This window comes from Crinia signifera, chromosome 1 (assembly GCF_055691185.1).
Source record: "Crinia signifera chromosome 1, ASM5569118v1, whole genome shotgun sequence".
Classification (NCBI taxonomy): domain Eukaryota; kingdom Metazoa; phylum Chordata; class Amphibia; order Anura; family Myobatrachidae; genus Crinia; species Crinia signifera.
The window spans coordinates 454,212,734-454,233,804 of record NC_139217.1 but is presented as its reverse complement, the minus strand read 5'-3'; the positions used below and the strand labels follow the sequence as shown (position 1 = coordinate 454,233,804).

At 42.8% G+C, this 21,071-nt stretch overlaps 1 protein-coding gene and 1 long non-coding RNA gene across 3 annotated transcripts in view; one reads left to right on the top strand and one right to left on the bottom strand.

The window, feature by feature from the left end:
* Positions 1 to 16,088, top strand: part of LOC146021236 (uncharacterized) — an 82,869-nt gene extending 66,781 nt beyond the window's left edge. Inside the window, exon 3 of the long non-coding RNA XR_014450871.1 lies at positions 15,504 to 16,088. This is a non-coding gene — a long non-coding RNA (uncharacterized LOC146021236). The remainder of the gene's footprint in view (positions 1 to 15,503) is intronic.
* Positions 1 to 21,071, bottom strand: part of NPR3 (natriuretic peptide receptor 3) — a 166,904-nt gene that overhangs the window by 12,543 nt on the left and 133,290 nt on the right. For both annotated transcript variants that reach the window (XM_083155023.1, XM_083155019.1), the window contains 3 exons: positions 15,630 to 15,724; positions 4,384 to 4,513; positions 2,453 to 2,537 (listed from right to left, as the gene is read on the bottom strand). In XM_083155023.1, the coding sequence (XP_083011149.1) occupies positions 2,453 to 2,537; positions 4,384 to 4,513; positions 15,630 to 15,724 (310 nt within the window). The remainder of the gene's footprint in view (positions 1 to 2,452; positions 2,538 to 4,383; positions 4,514 to 15,629; positions 15,725 to 21,071) is intronic.

Genomic DNA, 21,071 nt, shown 5'->3' with positions numbered 1-21,071 from the left:
ATACTGCATCTCCATCAGTCCTTCTCCATGAATTTTGACTTCATCTGTGTGGCAAAATGTGAATTTTGGCTTAATCTGTGTAGCATAATGTGAATTTTTGACCCATTTCATTTGGCATAATGGGAATTTTGACTAATTCAGTGTGAATTTTGGCTCAATCTGTGTGACATAATATGTAAGGGACAAGTAAAGGGGGTCTACTATTGTGTTGCATAATGTGTATAAGGGGTATATGGTGTGGTACACTACACTACACTCTTTTCTTCTTTTACAGCCTTTGTTTTTCCATACACCCATTTCAAAATTTCCCCTTTGACCACTCTATGTACATACATAATAGCCCTCACAGTAAGCGTTGATGTGTATTAATGTATGTGTGTGTGTGTGTGTGTAGGGGGGGGGGGGCGGGCGGTCGGACGCGGAGTAGGCAAACCATTTGCCTAGGGCACTGAGGAATCTTGCACCGACCCTGGATATACCCCATACTGTACACTCCTAACTATAAATATATTTTACGAACTGAGCTATTTCCAAACCAGTGATACAATTTACAAATGTACATTAAATAGAAAAGTGCAGGATATTCAGCTTAAATTTTTAGAAGGATGCTTTTGTCTAACAATTCAAATTCTATATACAATATATGGGTAAAAAAACAAGCACAAATGTGTAAATATATTGGCAATATTTTAAAACAACAATATAAAACTTTTTCCAACCATACAGTTTATTCATGGAGAGTTCCATATTTTTGACATTTAAAATTTTGGAATGAGGCTCACGAAATAGTGATTCAAGCCTTTTTGGCTTTTAAATATTGGCAGCACGGATGGTGTTATGGTTAGCCTTACCGCCTCACAGGATTGAGGTCATGGGTTCCATTCCCATCATTCCCTAGATCGCAAGTTCTGTGGCATGTCAAATGGGAATAACTAGCACGATTTGCGGTTAGTTGTTGAAAAATGGCAATTAGGAGCTGGTTGGTTGTGACTTTATCTCTCTCCAAGGTTTAGTACACACACTTCTTAAACCCAAATTCATAAAGTTCATCTATAAATACCCTACTATTAGGAAAAAAATAAGACAATGAACTATCAGCACTAGAGAAATGAATGAGTATTTAGGGGGGTATTCAATCTTCGGGTCACGGCAGACGAGCTTGCTCGCCTGCCGTGACCCAGTCCCGATCTCGGTCAGCTCGACCGAGAACATGCAGGCGGGATTCAATGTCCCGCCTGCAGCGGGACGAGAAGGGGGCGTGGCCGCGAGTTGCGGCCGGGAAGTGACGAGCTGCAGCCGGCAGCTCGTCACTTCCCGGCTGTTCTCGGCAGAACGAGCCCGACAGCTAGAGATGTCGGGCTCGTTCTGCCGGGAAACCCTGTTCAATGCTGTCGGGGAAGACAGCATTGAATAGGGCCCGTCGAGCATCTCCCCCACGGGAGATGCTCGATGGCGATTGAATCCCCCCCTTAGCATCCGAAGGATTTCAGACCCAATATCATTTTTTTTTTTTTGCAATTCAAAACAGTCTGGTTTAAATGAATTGTAGTTTTTATTTATTCAAAAATGGTCTACATTGAATGTTGAACGACGTTAATGTTCTTATTTTAAAATGGCTCACCATTGGATCTGCTACTAACGCTAGGACTGTTGAGCCTGACTAGACGTTGGACCTGAAAGGGTTAATGCAGTCACACTTTATTCTAAAAATAGCTATCGGTGGTTCGGTGTGGACATAAACATTCTCAAGACGTAGTCCGACAAGCACACTCTACCATCACTACATTCCTCATGAAGCTGTGGTGGAAGTCACATGTGCTTGTTGGAATATATATTGAAAAAGTTGTATGTTCACATCGAAACGTCGGCGTACGTATCCCCAACAAATTGTAATTCAAGGGCCCAAATCAAAGTTGATTGCTGATGCGCAAATTCACAGTCCTATCGATCAAATGAATGTGTACGGACAGTAGCGAGCATGGGTGACAATAATAGCATATGGATCTCAATCTAAATCCGCAATTTGATTGAGAGGAAGCCAGCGTTTGGCCGTGGTAACCACACGTTTTCTGGGAGTGTCAGGAATAATGCAGGCGTGTCCAAGCGTTTTCAGGGAGGGTCTTGTGATGTCAGTGCCGGCCTTGATCAGCCTTTCTGTTGAGTTGTGGAAGGATCAGACTTGCTCACATTTACATAAACCTCCATTCCATTGTGGGCCTTAAATAATTCGATGGTAGCTGACCATGGACGGATTTCTACAGTGCTCGCAAATATGATTCAATCTGGGCTGACTTTGAATGATTTCTCCTGCAAGCGGCTCGTATTGCAGGGAAGAGATTCGGCTTTTTGGCAGGGCGGTGTTAAGGTGCTCGCTGCTTAGCAAGCCAACCTGACATAGGCCCATAGTACAGTAAGAATGAGTTAACAATGTCAATAACATACTCTTAATTACCTGAAAAAGTAGAACGCCATTAACAGTCCTGTGCCCAGAAATGCGCCGACCACAATCCCAGTTACTGCAGATTCTCCTAAGCCACCTGTAACAGTAAAATATAGGAACTATTAGTATTACCTACACATGGGATTAGACTGAATAGGTTTTTGCAATGATCAAATAATACCTCACTGTAGCCCATACTTGCCTACTTTTGAAAACTAGTTTCAGGGAGATTATAGTTGGTAGAATTTTGCACAGCGCCCCATTGAGGAGGCGTGTCATGCTCCACCCAAAGGGCGTGTCTAATTCCATATAAGGAGAGATTGTGAAGAGAGATTGTGAACGTGGCACCTAGAAGCGTGGGTGTGTACTGCTACATCTGAGAGGAATATTTTACAATGATTTATATCCAAATGTAGATGATCCCCAAGCAGTTAGTAAGAGCTACTATACTTGGTAAAGTGCTGGGGAATGGTGCTGAGGATTCAATGTAAATATATATGTCTCTCATTCCTTTTTTACCCTAAAAATGTAACAGTGTAATGTGGGCTAGGTGACATGAGGGAGATTGCTAGACTCATGAGGGAGAGAGGGAGATTGCTGCTATGTCAGGGAGTCTCCTGCAGAATGCAGGAGGGGAGGTTACTATGATGTAACAGTGTAATGTGGACTAGGTGACATGAGGGAGATTGCTAGACTAATGAGGGAGATTGCTGCTATTTCAGGGAGTCTCCTGCAGAATGCAGGAGGGTAGGCAACTATGCTGTAGCCATAAAGCAAACTCTGATTAGAAAGAAAAACAATCACATCTCGAACATTCCGTGAGCATTTGATTATAAACCAAACCTGGATAGAAGGCATCATTCAGACTTACAGTTGTGTTATTGATTGAGGATGGGCAATAGCAGCTGCCCCTACAGTAATCCTTCTTTTCTGCAAATAGCTGCTAAGTTTTTAATGAAAGGTCAGTGACTTTGGAGCGGTGTACAAATGGGTGTGACATTTCCTGCATTCTTTATTATCTAGGGACCGGTGTCTGACACCAGAATATAACAGTGCACATACTGTAGATCTCTCAGTCTGCTGTTTTGGCAGATGGGATTATTAAAACCAGACCTCTATGGATTCGCACTGGTACTTGCTGGCTTTGAGGAATGAGAACACATTGGATCTCGATACTTTCATATAATCAGTATAGAGGTTTCACACCTTTTTGGGGTTTTATTGAGAACAACGGCTTGAAGCATAAACTCTTTGGGGCACATTCGGACATATATCTATGCATTTCTGTACTGTGCAACTATGGGGCCGATCACATGTAGTGAACCAAATTTGGCTCCTGCCCCGTTGGTCAGGGTTTGTGCAAGGGCATTTCTGCGCATGTGCAAACTCCGACTGCAAACGACCGTGGCGAGATGCTCACTCGCTGGGTAGTTCGTTAAGGGGAGGGACGGGGGCGGTGGTGGCGCTGGGGCATGGGAATGGTCAGCATTTCATGGGGATCCCAGGCAAAAATTGGCTTAAATCCTGGGATCCGGATCCCAGATTGCACTGCTAATCTGAGACTTAAGTAAATGCGCACCTGAAACGTTGACATTTAATTTCTATCATGGGTGCTACAGTATGTGTGCGGAGCACATAGGTCCCTGGGTTCAGGGTGGCTCGCACAGCAACCATGTTATTACTGACCTTTCCAGAGTCCCGCCACACACGCACAGTAGTCATTTTGTCTTCAGAATACGGGTGGTGCCATGTTTCTGGAGACCTGTGCATGTGCAGTAGGCTTTGGCAAGATTCCAGAGTCTACTGCACCAAGAACAGGAGGGGGCCACCCCAAAGTCTGCACACAGGTCCCCGCCCTGTGTACAGAACGCTCTGCTTTAGTTTGTTCTTCATGGATAAAATGGTGTTCCATGCACAAAGATCCAGGGAATAAAATGACTTACATGTTTTACATGGAGCCGGTTGTTCGAACACTTTGTTCTCTTCCAGTCTTATCCTACCGGAGCCCCACAGAAGCTTCACGTTTGGGCGAACTTCAAAATTTCCTTGAATTCCAAAATAGTCTCCAATGACCTAAGTGACAACATACAGAGAAATGAGTTGCAACATCTCTTCTTTAGAAGTGCCAGAGGGTGATCATAAGGAACGTGATAAGGAAATGATGCAATACACTACTATAATATTCTATACTGCACACTACTATAATACAACACTAATAATACACAATACAATACAGTAGCTGTATACCTCAAATAAAACAGAGATAAATAAGGCATTAGGGGCCAGATTCTCTAAGCTTCAAAAGTGATAAAATGGAGAGTGATAAACAACCAGCCAATCAGCTCCTGTCTGACATTTTTTAAACACAGCCTGTGACATGGCAGGTAGGAGCTGATTGGCTGGCTGTTTATCACTCTCCATTTTATCACTTTTAAAGCTTAGAGAATCTGGCCCTACGTGAATTTCCAAAATCAGCAGAAAATAGAAAAATATAACATAAATATATTATATTCTATACATTATTTCCTTGCAATACATCCATAAATCTAAAATAAATTAAACATACTATGAACTGAAGGGTGTCCAATGTGTCCATCACATAAATGTAAAGGTATACGGTCGTTGGGTCGACACACACAAAACATTTACAGCATTGGTTTGACCACTGAAGGTCGACATGGCTTCGGTCGACACTTGAAACAGGTTGACATGCCTAAGGTCGACATGGATAGAAGGTTGATACTAATATTGTCAACAATGGATAGGTCAACATTAAAAAGGTCAACATGGGTGTTTTCACTTTTTATTTGAGCTGACATGTGCCGACAGGTGGTATTTGATGCCCTACCATCCACTAGGGCACGGAGGGAGAATAAAATAGTGTGCCCGAAGCACGGCGACTGTAGTGAGCCAATGCGAGGGGATGTGGTGCACCGATGTGGTGTCCATGTCGACCATGTTGATATTCTGGACATAAAAAATTAAAAACACATGTCGACCTAATGCTTGTGTTGACCTCACATCTATATCGACCTCAGGCATATCAACCTATTTCAGGTGTCAACCTAAGGCCGTGTCGATCGTCAGTGGTCGACCTTTGGTTGGTCGACGCAATGACCCAACTTAAATACCAGTCTAGTAGTGACAGGTATGCAATCACTGGGTAGACAATGTCTAGGTCGACCACTAATGGTTTACAGTGACTAGGTCGACATATCCAAGGTCGACATTGACAAAAGGTAGACCCAAGCTTATGGTTGGCAAGGGAAGGATGGCCAAATTCCGCACAGCCCATCAATGCGCCGTTTATTCGTAACGAATCCATGCACTGCAAAAGGAAACCGGCCAAGGTGCCCTTGCCAACAAGAGATGGTATCCAAGTGCCCTTCTAACCCAACCTGAACGGGTGGCGTAGCCATTAACTGGCCACCAAACGGGAGTGCACCCAAAGTAATGAACCGGGTAGGATATGTACAAGTCTTTCCTAAACTAAGAAATCACTAAAGGAACACCCAAACACAGAAGAAAAGGGAGGCTAGCGAAGCCACAGCCAATCAAACCGGTCTGGACCCCACACAAACCCAACAAACAGTGATAGGCTGTTAGATAAGATTTGACCAGCTCATAGCCTTGTGGTTTAATACACAACCGACTCATTAAATGAGTTTTTAGTTCTTTAAAAATATACAGACATACACATCTGCCATACAATTAAGTTGACAGAGCTTTTAGGTTATGGCCAGAGATGTAGATCATACGGTTTGCACCTACAGTAGAATCTCGCCATCGGCGGACGGAACGCCTTACAATCCAATGCAACAGCGCCCCTAGTGGCTACATCATTGCGGATATTGGCAATGCCGAATTTTCCTGACAATTCTTTTCTTAAAAGGGTCTTGTAACTGAATGGATACAATTTTCTGTGTGTCACCATAGCGAATCTAAAAAGTGGAACTAATCTTAGTAATTCCAAGGGACATTTAGAAGCAGGTGGGTGGAGACGCTTAATTGGATCCAATCTAGAGGTAGCAGTAATGCATGACGTAATCAGTGCTCAAGGCTAAACACAAGCACTTTAATAAGCTGTACAAACAAACATACAACTACAGTAACATCAGAACATATTACTGAAGATAAAAGCACAGATTTTGACAGCAGTTAAGAACAGCTAAACTCATAGGGGTTCGTTTAATAAGAAGGGAGTTCACAATGGATGTTATGGGCAACCAATCAGAGTCTGCTTCTTATTTATATACAGTAGCACCTCTAGAAGATAAAAGATAGTGGCCCTTCTGGTTCACTCGCAAAGGTAAATTCCTTCTCAAATGGCCAAAACCATGTGCACTGCAGGGGGGCAGATGTAACATGTGCAGAGAGAATTAGATTTGGATGAGTTATTTTGTTTCTGTGCAGGGAAAATACTGACTGCTTTATTTTTACACTGCAATATAGATCTCACTTTGAAGTCAAACCCCACCCAAATCTAACTCTCTCTGCACAAGTTACATCTGCCCCACCTGCAGTGCACATGGTTTTGTCCATTTGAGAAGGAATTTGCCTTTACGAGTAAACCAGAATAAGGGCCAGTATCTGATTGGTTGCCTAGAGCAACATCCCATGTGAAATAGAACACCCATTTTAGTAAATCCCCCCCTAGGGCTTTATTTCAGATAGGATGTTGCTATAGGCAACCAATCAGATTCTAGCTATTATTTTCTAGAAGTGCTAAAAGAAGAAGTAGATTCTGATTGGTTGCTATGCACAACATCCCATCTTCAATAGAACTCTCATCGTAGTAAATAAATAATTTTGGATTGTGGGAGGAAACCAGAGTAAACCCATGCAATCACTGGGAGACTGTACAAACTCCATACAGGGCCATGATGGGAATTGAACTTATGACCTTAGGGTTCCACTACACCGTCCGTACTGCCCATGTTGTGAAGAAGTTTGTGAACTGGGTTTATTGGGGCAGATGTATTAAGCCTGGTGAAGAGATAAACTGGAGATAAAGTGGAAGGAGATAACGCACCAGCCAATCAACTCCCAACTGTCATATTTCAAACACAGCTGATTGGCTGGTGCGTTAACTCTTCCAAGTTATCTCCACTTTATCTCCAGTTTATCTCTTCTCCAGGTATAATACATCTGCCCCATTGTTCCCAAACTGGGTGCTTCGGGTTAGTGGTCAAGGCAAAATGAAGATATTTACAGTATGTTCAATGTGATTGGCTGCCACCAGCCCCGGTTTTGCCTATCATTGTATATGTGGACAAACAAGAAGCACAACCCTGTTCACTGCCACATACAGTAACTAGAAGTAACTCAGTACTGATACTATGACTATTGTGGGTAGTGTAGATAGAAAAGAAGAATGAAGGAGATTGTAATTGCTGTCCACTTTCTTCGCTACAACCTTGTTATACTAAGATTGTTTCCATTTGGAGAGGCCTTAGTGCCAAGTGTCCTTATCTATTATGATATTTATCCCTTCTTAGGAGAAAATGTCCTACTTCAGTGTTCAAAACATCATTTTAATTCGCAATACATGGACTTCTCACAACATCTGCCACTAGGTGTCCACAGTGGACCATTTATCTGCAGTTTCATCAAGAGCTTCTACAGCAGACAAAAATCTGCCTGGTGGGTCCCTACGTAGAGTGATCAGCAAAGCCGGGGTATTCATGGAGATAGAGACTAGCCAAAAAGTAAACAGTAATATTAAAAAGTAAATAATTCTAACATTTTTCCTATATGTAAAAAATACAGCAAATGTAATAGCTAAATGGGAGCCTAGATTTTATTATTTTAATTTCTGTTTGTGGCTTATTTTACTAAATTGTGGTTGGAGCATGTTTGGACTGTGGTAGGAACATGTACATGATTAACACAGGCAGGCACTGTGCAGCCCAAGTGTGACTGATCCTTAAGTAATCATAATTTAATGATAATATTTCAGAATCTGATTCCATTCCGTAAAAACCGAGAGAACACAATGAATGTTTGCATTTTTGTCCGTCGCATATTTTCCCTTAAGAATGTAAATTATGTGAAAACGCTTATGGAGAGCCAGCGAAATTTGCTCGGGTTTATTAAAACACTATAAAAATTTCATGACAATAAAAAAAAGTTCTTTATTGGTCTAGTAATGTCGGAAGAGGGATTTTGATCTGCGTCTGGTTGAGTACTGTTTATTCTTGGAAGCAATTTTCCTTGAGCAGCAGTTCTGGTTTAACGATGAACATTAAATTTTTGAATTATCCAATGAAAATGAAACACAGAAGTCCTGTGACAGGGACTGGTAAGACCAGATGTATTAAAGATCTGACTCCCGATTGGACAAATTCAATATAGTGACACAAATATACGAGAAGTGGCTTCCATGCTTTTACAAATTGTAAACCATATTGTTGACTTTAAATAAAAGCGGGAAAATGAGGAAACGAAAAAAAAAAGTTTAAAGGAGGTACAGTAATATGTATTATGTATTATATCAGAGAGAGGGGCAAAGCAACCAGGTTTAGGACAACAGAAGGCCACCAAAAAAGCACCACAGTCTTGTATTTAGGTTTCTGTCAGTTACATGCAAATGCATTTTTATTTTCCTAATAAAAATTTTCCCACTTATCAGGCTTCAGCAGTGCTCAAAGTGGAAATTTTAATGGGGGTATGAAAAAAAAGAAAGGATTTAGTTATGCGTGTGCCAAAGGCACAAGCGATCCGGAAAGGGTATGTGGCCACTGAAAAGGGGAGGCGTGTCTTTAAGTGTAGTGTACTACACTACATACCCCTTATACACCACACTAGTGCCCCTTACACATTGTGCCACACAGTATGAGCCAAAATTCAAGGACAGCAAGGACAAAGGGACAGGGAGAGTGACAGTGGGGACACAGAAAGAGTGACAGCAGGGACACAGAGAGAGTGACAGCAGGGACACAGAGAGAGTGACAGCCACATATGTATATTGGGCATCATGGTGTGTGGCATATTTATAATGAGCGTCACGGTGTGTGGCATATGTATAATGAGCATCACGGTGTGTGGCACATGCTCATTATACACATGCCGCACACCGTGATGTACATTATACATATGCCACACACCGTGATGCCCATTATACATTTGCCACACCGTGATGCCCATTATACATTTGTCACATACCGTGATGCTCATTATACATATGCCACACACCGTGGTGCCCATTATACATTTGCCATACACTGTGATGCCCATTATACATATGTAACACACCATGAAGCCCATTATCCATATGCCACACAACGTGATGCCCATTATACATATGCCGCACACCGTGATGCCCAATATATTGCCATGATTGCAATATATTGTACACAGGGGAAGTGACAGAACATCTAAGGCAGCATGACTGAGAAGACAGGTTAGTTACAACTGTACTCATTATGTACAGTAAAGCAGGGCTTAAAGTAGTCTTGGAGAGTTGGTGGAACTCATTTTTCTCTGCCACCTAATTCCTCCCCCCTCCCCATTAGGCAGAGCCAGGGCTAGTGGTAGGGTTTTTGGCACAACCTGGAAACTATGACTTTCTTTGTTAGAATTACTGTGCAGCACCACGGTGGAGGCTGAACTAGTTCCACCTCAACATTACAGGTGGTGGAACTCAGTTCCACCCCTTTCTCCTCCACTTTAACTCCTGACAGTATCAGAACATAAGAACTGAAGACCTTAGGGGAAATATATCAAACCGTCTAAAGTGGTAAATAGCAACCAAAAAGCTTTTACTGTCCATATAATTTTATAGAAGGTGCTTCATAAATGCTAGCGGGTGGTTCCTAGCGGCATCTTTTCCACTTCTCCACTATTCTCCCCAAGTCTAGTATTATTTTTAGTGTGCAAATTGGTATGCCTTGCTGCCTCGGCATCTATCGGAAGTATATATATCGATCAGTAGAATAGATCACAGGAGATGGGTAAGTAGATTTAATCTACAAACTCTGGTGCCATGAAGGATATATACACCCATGGCCATAACTATAGTGGGTGCAAGAGTGAAATTGATATGGGGCCCGGAGGCTTAGGGGGCCTAGACCCAGGTTATAAAGTTGCATACCACATTGATGTTAAGGGGACACTGTAATGTGGCACGGTAAGAACTGGAGGGCACTGTAATGGGACACACTATGAAATGGAAGGCACTCTAATATGGCACAGTATGAAAAGGGGGCATGGTAATATGGCATAATGTGAATTGGGGGTATTCTGTGGCATAAGGAGTACTGGTAGCCCTACAATGTGACATCATGAAAACTATGGGACTACGATGGTTCAGAAAATTAACTAGAGCATTAGATTGGGGTATAAAATGAACAACTGCTGTAGAGAGGGGTCTCTCAAGAAGTACTGGGGCAGGGGCTCAGTTGAAATGTTCTGGTTAAGCCCCAAATACACATTGGAAAGAGTATCAGAAGCAAAATCTCAGAGGTAAACCATATGCTCTATCTCTCTAGGGATGCCACTCCCGGGGCATTTTTTCTAAATCCCGGCAATCGGGATTGACAAATGCTCAATCCCTGGATTCCCGGGATTGCAATCCCTAAAAGAAAAAAGCCCCTCCCCCACATTAACTTACTTGGGGGAGCAAGGGAGGCAGCGGCGATACGGCATGTGGAGGCAATCACCAGGTGTGGTGCCAAGCCGCGGAGCTGCTGAAGTGGCGGTGGAGCAGCTGTAGTAGAGCCGGAAGTGGGCAGCGAGAGAGTTCCGGCAGCAACGCGCAGCAGTGAGGCCTGTGCAGCGTGACCTATGACCTAGTCACGCTGCGCGGGCAACACGCCAGGGTCGGGCGGTTGTTCAGGCGCAGCCCGGCATTAGACTTCGCATGCATAACATTCCTTTATGGGGATATATACCACTTCTCCAAGCTTCATGCATTTTTCCCCAGAGTCACCAATAAGCAATAGGTTTTAGGGGTGAATGGGCCATTCGCTTCTCCCTCCCTCACTACAACAATGATCACACAACCCATGACACAACACGGTACGATTGCTAATAAATTGCAAGCAACATAATCTCTTAATTGCTCAGCCCAGTGTTTTCTATTTCTGCAGCTAAAGTAATTGTCTCGGGTGACCTTGAATGCTTGATATCAGATCCGAAACGATTTTGGCCAATTTACATACGTAATTCCTATATTATATGTGATCAGTTAAAGCTTAAACGCTGCAAATGAGTACATCAAGCCTATTAGTTTCCAAGCTGCTCTCCTGCTAAGGTCAGGGGGAAGGAGGGCTAGGGATTAAGGCTGCTACAGTTTCAGCATGGGACAAACTGACATCAATATTCTTGCAGGTCAAGGGAAGTTTCCTGGCCCGGCCCTGATATTGCATAAAGATGTAACATATACACCCGTAGCAGAACAAGCGTATAATTGTTATGTATAGCATAAGGATTACCAGGGGAATAATACAAAGCCAAAACAGCAAATGCTTCAGTACTTGCACCGTGAATGTCATACATGTTATTGGAACCACCTGTTCCCCCCCCAACCCAGGATTTCAATGCAACAGTTGTGAAGAATTCCATTGATTCTGGAAGTGCCTTCAAAGTGTGATTGGGCCACTTTTTGGTCTCAGGTCATTTCTGGCAACACCATAGAACTTTTTTTAAATAAATAGGACTGCCATGGGCGAAAGTGGTGTAAGTACTGGTGGTAACTCCCACTGCAGCAAGCCTCCGGAACAGTGAGGATCTACTGAGGAGCATTTAGGCAAGAAGTACAGAAAGGCCTGGCTCTACCGTTAGGCAACTGTCTAGGATCACCAGAATCTGGGAGCACAAATAAAGGATGACTTAGGGCCTTATTTTGGTTCATTCTTTCTGACAAAATCCTTCTTAGATGGGCAAAACCATGTGCACTGCAGGTGGGGCAGGTGTTACTTGTGCAGAGAGAATTAGATTTGGGTGGGGTTTTACTTCAAAGTGAGATCTATATTGCAGTGTAAAAATAAAGCAGTCAGTATTTTTCCTGCACAGAAACAAAATTACTCACCCAAATCTTATTCTCTCTGCACATGTTACATCTGCCCCCCCCTGCAATGCACATGGTTTTGTCCATCTAAGAAGGATTTTGTCAGAAAGAATGAACCAAAATAAGGCCCTTAGAGAGGTATCCTTGTTGAACTTAATGCAAACGGAAAGTGTTGAACATCTAAGACACCACCTCCACACTTTCACTTCAGGTTCTGAAAAGTCACTATTGATGTGCGAGAGGGGCTGGTGGGAACAGTAAGTTAAAGTTTTGCCTAGGTTGCTGAAAAACCGTGCACCAGCCCTGTGAACAAAAAGTTTGAGGAAGACTTCAGTGGTTCTGTTCCGCCGTCTAGGGGAAACTAGGACATTCTACAGAAAGTTCTCCATTTTTATTTTTGCGTGAGGTAAAAAGCAAGTTTATTACATATCCAAAAAAACATGAACTCTGGAGCTGAAGCTCAATATTACAAACAAACAAACTAAAATCTTCTGAATGTTTATGGGCACAAGCGTACGGTTATCTGGTCTACATCTACGAAGAGCATGACCAGGCTACAGAAGAATGTCTTACACGCAGCCAGCATTGTATATAAACAGGTTACATCATGACATTTTTTTTGTGAGACAACTACACAGGAATCGCTTTTATCTTCCCACAATACGTTCACATCCTGGCAAGCGAATCTGATCCAGCCTCCCGCTATAGTAGGCTTTGATGACTCCAACAGAAAAACATACACAATATGACTTCCGTACAAATTACACATACTACATGAATTAGCACCTACATGTACACAAAATATACACACACACACACAAAAAAGGATCAATCTTTAGTGAAGTGAAGAGCAGCTAAAAGTGATTAATAACATTTTATTGGCAATTAGAGGGATTTTGGGGTAACCTTGTGGTACTGATTCTGAATGCGACATTGTTTATGCCAGAATGGCTCTACTTTTTGAGATATCCAGACGGGAAACTGAGGGGTAGATGTATGAAGCAGTGATAAGGGAGGAGAAGTCAGCCAGAGGAGCAGTGGCCCATGGCAACCAATCAGCACTGAAGTAACATCTATAATTTGAATAATAAAAAATTATACAGAGCAGCTGATTGGTTGCTATGGGCCACTTCTCCTCTGGCTCACTTCTCCCTGATAACTGCTTCATACATCTACACAAGAAAAACATAACGGGAAACGCCTCTCCACAGCCAACTGTCACAGTGGCCAATTACTTATATATGGAGGTATTCTAGATTAAACAAATGTTTTAAAACTCCATCCACAGGACCCCACACAGTTCATGGGCACCTGTGGATTTTTAAAATATGGCAGTTGGTGATACACAGTGCACCTGCCGGATGACCAGGAATATGTGCCCTGTTTGGGGTCCTTGAGAACAGAGTTCCGGAACCACTGGTCTAGAATGACCCATTTCCATAGGCACACATTATGGCCAAGTTCCCTATTAATTGAATGTCATCATTATCTCAGGAACTGAAGCCAATTTGCAGAAACTACTTTAATTTTTGAATTTAGTAACTCAAAATTATCGTTCAAAATATCCTTGGCACCGAAACAAAGATACAGGTATATTTTATAATTAAGGAAGGATTTCAAGAATAAAAGTAGAACAACCAATATGGAGTTCAAATGAACAGATTTGGTAGATTTTGGAACCAACTAAGGGGTAGATTTACTAATCTACAATCTAATTTCACAGCTCGTCCGACCTCTGATTCGCACAGGACCGTACATCAGATTGGATGTCAGACACATCCGATTTTTTCCCGATCCGTCAGAATCGGGTGAAATCTGGCTCAGATCGGACATGTGTATGGGCATCTTTAGAAGACTGTTGTCCCAAATAACACTTCATGTCCCATACAACATTTTAGGGCAAATTTACGAAGATGGGAGTTCTATTGAATATAGAATGTTGCCCAAAGCAACCAATCAGATTCTATCTATTATATTCTAAAACAGAGGTGGCAAGATCTACCAACAGTTCATGTATCTCAGGCCACCTGTGGATCTATAGTAGGAATGAATACAGCAGGTTTATAAATGTGACAGTTAGTAATGGCTACAGCTGTGCAACAACTAGGTGATTTGGGACATGTGACAGTTAGTAATGACTACAGCTGTGCACCAGCTAGGTGATTTGGGAGATGTGACAGTTAGTAATGACTACAGCTGTGCACCAGCTAGGTGATTTGGGACATGTGACAGTTAGTAATGACTACAGCTGTGCACCAGCTAGGTGATTTGGGACATGTGACAGTTAGTAATGACTACAGCTGTGCACCAGCTAGGTGATATGGGAAATGTGACAGATAGTAATGGCTACAGCTGTGCAACAACTAGGTGATTTGGGACATGTGACAGTTAGTAATGACTACAGCTGTGCATCAGCTAGGTGATTTGGGACATGTTGACAGTTAGTAATGACTACATCTGTACACCAGCTAGGCGATTTGGGACCTGTGACAATTAGTAATGACTACAGCTCTGCAGCAGCTAGGTGATCTCAAGAATGTGACAGTTAATAGGGACTACAGCTGTGCAGCAACTAGGTGATCTCAAGAATGTGACAGTAATGACAACAGCTGTGCACCAGCTAGGTGATTTGGGTCATGTGACAGTAAGGACTACAGCTGTGCACCAGCTAGGGAGTATGGGAATTGTGACAGTTAGTAATGACTATAGCTGTGCACCAGCTAGGTGATTTGGGTCATGTGACAGTTAGTAATGACTAAAGCTGTGCACCAGCTAGGTGATTTGGGTCATGTGACAGTTAGTAATGACTAAAGCTGTGCACCAGCTAGGTGATTAGGAAAACGTGGACCGTTGGTAGATCTTAAGGACCGTTTTGGCCACCCCTGCTCTAAAAGGTGCTAAATAAGTCAAAAGTCAAATCCGACTGGTTGCCTAGGGCAACATCCCATCTACAACAAAATTCACAGCTTAGTAAATGTACCCCTCGATGTGCCACTTATGTAACTATAAGCAGATGGGACCTTATGAGAATGTCTAATCTCTATCTTATATTAGGATAAGTGAGAATACGCCGTATCACTGACGGGGCACCTTGGATTCTGGAACGAGTCAGCGGCTGCACTTATGGACAGTTCTGGAGAGCAGAGCCTGGTTTGTAAGAAGACTATTAATCCATCTTACCTCCTGTGTACCAGCCTCGAGATCCGTCATGGCAATCACTGAGAAGTCTCCATATCGGTCACCATTGGCATCGATCGACACCTGCCCGGCTATACCTATGGAGTGGAATGAGAAGAATAAGAGAAATTAATTACTGCAGACACCTCACGATCCAAGTCAAACACTGAAAGAAAGTGAATCGGCAGATTTCTACCGACCCATACAACAGGAAATCTCATCAGCCTCCAAGATTTTCGTTGGCATCACAAACCACATTGAAATTTCATCTGAGTGTCTGCATTCCTATATCCCAGTCCTGTGCCAGCTTCAGTACACAAAACCCTGACCCACATATTAAGGATTTAATAAAGAGTTCAGTATTAAACTAGTTATCAGGTTTGGTCTATGATCCAATATTAAAATGATGAATTACATAGTTTATACATGGAATACACATTTTTCCCATATGCTTTACCTTCGATAAACGCTAACTATATGCAGTATATAAAGTGTATTCTCCCATGTAAAGCCACAGCGAAAATATACAAGGTTGACGGTAACGAAAGGAATATAAAGGCCCCATATACCGAACACGCCGTCACTTAAACCGCTCTCAACTTGCCAACATTTAGTGCAGTGCTGTACATTTAGGGAATCATTACACAATTAGTATACAATGATATAAACCAGGGATGGGGAACCTTCGGCCCTCCGGCTGTTGTTGAACTACACATCCCAGCATGCTCTGCTACATTTTTGCAATTTGGCCATGCTAAAACTATTGAAGGGCATGCCGGGATGTGTAGTTCAACAACAGCCGGAGGGCAGAAGGTTCCCCATCCATGATATAAACCAGGGGTGGGGAACCTTTAGGGGCCAAGGGCCGTTTCCATTGGTTGAAAATGGCTCGGGGGCCATTTAAAAAAAAAAAAACGTACAAATTGCCCTGCGGCAGCCATCCCACGCTCCGGCGGCTGCCGCAGTTTTAGAGTCGCGGGGCTGTGTGGTCCGGAGGCTGTGCAGGGAGTCTGATACAGGGGAGATTTCCCCTGTACTTGACTTCGGTTCACAGCCGCCGGGAGGGTGGGCGGGCCAAAAAGACGTATACGGCCCGCGGGGATGGGTCATACGGTCAATATAACTTAGGTGGACAGTCACTAGGTTGACACGTGAAATAGGTAGACTGCATTAGATCTATATGGTCATTATGTTGACACATGCATAAGGTCACACCAAACAATATACAGTATCGCACAATACATATTGTTCACAGCTACGCTCAGATGCATGCCGTCGTTTGCCGGGTTGTATTATTGAGCGTGCAGCACATTTGGCGGGATGACCTGGCAAACAAGCCGCGGTAACATCCTGCCAGAGATCGGACCTGCTGCATGTCTAACCTCAGACTCTGACAGCCTCCCGGCAGCGGAGAGGGGGATCGCATACAATATATTGGGTAGTTCAAGGAACATTGCAGGTGACTTCTCCCCCCTCGTATAGTGTATAGGGCCTGGATCGCACCCCTACCCCCCTCATGCTGCCACCGTACCCCAATGACCTGCCCTTCCCTGATCTTAGAAGGAGCACTGCTCATAGGCCTTCCCCTCTCTTCAACATCCCCTGCATGTAACAGAAGATAAAGATGATCCTCCCCAAATAAGCGAACCATCAAGACGGAAAAATTATTATTATTTTTTTTTATGAAATGCATGTGCATGGTGGTGATTTTCATGAAAAATGTAAATGTATCCGATTTCTCATGAAGAAGAAAGAAGTACAGACAAAATTGATACTGGTTGATGCCCGCTACTGGGTGGGTGATAAATGAACGTTGATCACTTCATTCTGCCATACCACTGGGCGGCGTTTGCTATGCACAAGATCTGCCAGAACCGTTTATTGGGGCTTGTCCAGGAACTATGGGTGGATCAGGAGATAGGACTAGAACTGTCCTCAGCTACTTATCACTTGCGTTATTGAACTACAACTGAACCTAACACGTGAACTGCTCTGTTGGGACCTTGGCTGCAAACCCCAGTTATCTACACGTTCATATTATCAACTAGCGTTGAGTTTTAGCACAGCTAGCAGATGTTGCATAGCTCAACCCTGGAAGAGAAATCTCCCCATGGGGAAGAGGTTTCACAATCAAATTGGGATTTAGTTACAATGGAGAGATTTAAAGACTTTTTAGAAAAATTCCAGTATGACACCAGACCATGGGTTCACTCATAGAACCTCAGGTAGTAGAGAACCACATAGATGCACCCATATCACAACCTAAACCCCGGAATATGAATTAACTAGGTTTTTGCTCTACCCACACACCAGAACCACTACGACAGAGACAAAAACAGAATGATTTCATAAACTTCTAGAGATAAACGATCCTTAAAGTAATTTAGCATTTGATGTACCATCACTCCATTTCTTATTGTTTTCTTTAATTGTTTTTTTTTTTATTTATTTTCTGCCAAAATGTAGGTTCTAGGGTCATCTTGCAATGAGTACACCAAAGCAGCTCAAGAGTTGGGGCTGCAGAGAAGTTCAGAAAATTCAAATAGGGAAGCCACGCCCTCCAACTGCCGTTACAAACGGACTCACTGGCAGTTGGTGCGGTTCCTCTATTTGAATTTTGAACTGCGCTGCAGCCCCGCCCCTGGAGCCACCACTGCACCACAGTATATCATTGGACATCCATAGATGCAACGCAAACATTTACACATGGTCCTTTGTGTGCATGTTACAGATGGCATATCGGTGTTGTCCAACTATACCGCACTTTGTAACTGCGCATCCATGTTATTGTACACACAACATTAACTTAATTTTATATCTATAAATAGACTAAGCAAACGGTTTATAAAAACACAAATGTTCTCCCGACTTAATAAAAATAAGGCTCTTCCGAAATGTCATGCCTGTAATAATGCTTGGCAGGAAGAGAAAAGCTAATAACAACTCCCCTTGATAATATAAACACATAATAATAAGCTGTCGCCCATCAGCTCCTAGGAAAACTAATTATATCTTACCTACGGTACAGCTATGTCGTCACTGCCGCCATTAATGCTTCAATGAAAGTTCTTTTTCAGTGGCTATTTATTCCCTACTGGCTTCAGAAACATGTAGTGCTGTTGCTTTTTCCGAAGCAGGCAATATGGTACAGCAGCAACTGAACCACATGTTCCAGCAACTCCTGCCTTGTGGAAGAATGTGTTCTCAACACAGGTCTTCCGTGCCCCGTTCTGATGGAACGTAGCTGCCCGCAACCCCCCCCCTTAACCCTGCCCCAAGAAGGCATCGCCACACCAGCTTTTTTGGGGGGGGGGGGCCCATAAAACGCTGGGTGTTCCCCTGCTGCCCCCTGACCACCCCGGCCCTCCCTTCCCAGAGCAAGTGGTTCGGAGAGTATGAAACTCACCAAAGCCGTTTGTTCCTGGGGTTTGCACATGCTCATAATCGCGCAAACTCTGAACATCGGGGAAGGGGCCAAATTCGGGCACCCAAACAAATGGGTCTGAATCGGCCCATTTAGCTCTCTCAAAGATTTGGAAAATCTGCCTCCTGTTCTGTAACATAACAGCGTGATACTTTTTTTTTTTTTTTTAAATGATACAAACAAAAAAAAAAAATTATAAATCAACAACGAACTCAACAGATATAAAATAAATGACTATTTATTTTTACTTCACGCCATTATCCTAAATGTTTTGTTTAAATTGTTAAAGTCTAAAAGATATTCAATAACTAATTTACAAAACAAAGCCTTTGTCATTGCGACTAACTGGTCTAAGCTTATAGGGATCTGCAGCTACAGTAGAAGAAGGGCCCCACATATTATTTATTTATTAAGTTTCTTATATAGCGCACACATATTCCGCGGCGCTTTACAGAGTATAGTTGAACATTCACACCAGTCCCTGCCCCAGTGGAGCTTACAATCTATATTCCCTACCACATGTACACGCGCACACAGACATTCTAGGGTTCATTTGTTGGGAGCCATTAGCCTACCAGTATACAATATATTTTTTGGATTGTGGGAGGAATGCATTTGGAAGCGGCCATTTTGGGCGTTCAACCAGAGCTCAGGAAAACGGAGTTAATCTATTCAGGAACAACCAAAGACACAGTGCCTCTATGATGTTGTTTGCGGTCAGTGAACTGAAGAATCATAAGTGCAGGATACAAACAGGTCAACTTGGCCAGCACAGACGTGTAATGGTTAGCATTACTGCCTCACAGCACTGAGGTCATGGGTTCGATTCCCACCATGGGCCTAACTGTGCGGACTTTGTATATTCTCCCCGTACTTGCGTGGGTTTCCTCCGGGTACTCCGGTTTCCTCCCACAATCCAAAAATATACTGGTAGGTTATTTGGCTTCTAACAAAATTATCCCTAGAATATGTCTGCGTGTTCATGTGGTAGGGAATATAGATTGTAAGCTCCACTGGGGCAAGGACTGATGTGAATGTTCAAATATGCTCTGTAAAGCGCTGCTGAATATGTGTGCGCTATATAAGAAACTGTTAATAAATAATAAATAAATAACTCAATTAACTCAAGTACCAGCACACAAGTGAGGCAGTATGATGTTGAAATAACAGGAAGAACCGGCTATGGCATTGGAAATTGCTCCCCTCGAGTCCAAATCCTGCCCCAGATTTGTTTTTTTTTTTTATACATAACCATTTGGGACTGTGAACAAATATCCAGGAGTCTGGCAGTAGCGGCGGTGGCATAGAACCACACTTCCTCACACCAGAGACTAAATCATTGGGTTGACCCCAAACTACGTTCTAGATGACTTATCTAGAATAAATCGGAGCTGATTTCTCTATGTCAATTTGCACTGAAATCCTGGGAACTTTATTTCTTTAAAAGGCAGATGGCTGCACAGACCATTTACCGGTTCCTCTGTTTGCACAGCGAAGATTTGACTTGAAGAATGTTCCAACAATTCTGAGATTAGCAATCAGCCTATTACCATGAAAGATGCCAATGAACGTAAATTGGCAGCTTGGTTTTTATCAAACTCTGTCTTTTACAATAACAAATACGGGAATGGAAAAAAAAAACCCTATTGTCATTGAGTAGATTAAAGAAAACCCGTTGTACTGTTGTAATGTTTTGTTTATTGCAGAAAGCAGCGTGAGAGCATTTCTTCCCTGCCCTACAAATGTTATACTTGGCATAACAGTATTTTAATGTAAAACCTCAGTAAAGCCATGTGTTGCATTGTAGAGTGCTGCCGTGTACTTCTGGTCTTTATTTGGGAGGAACTTCCTTGTCATCTGTCCCCTCTTATGTCGATGAAGTACAAACTCGTCACTGCTCGCAAGATCCAGAGCATTTTCTCCTGACAATGTTGCCTGGGGAATTAGGAAGCTAGAGAGCTGGAGATTGTCGACACAGGGTTTTTTGTGATTGTACCCATGGGTGTAAGAGGTTTATAAAA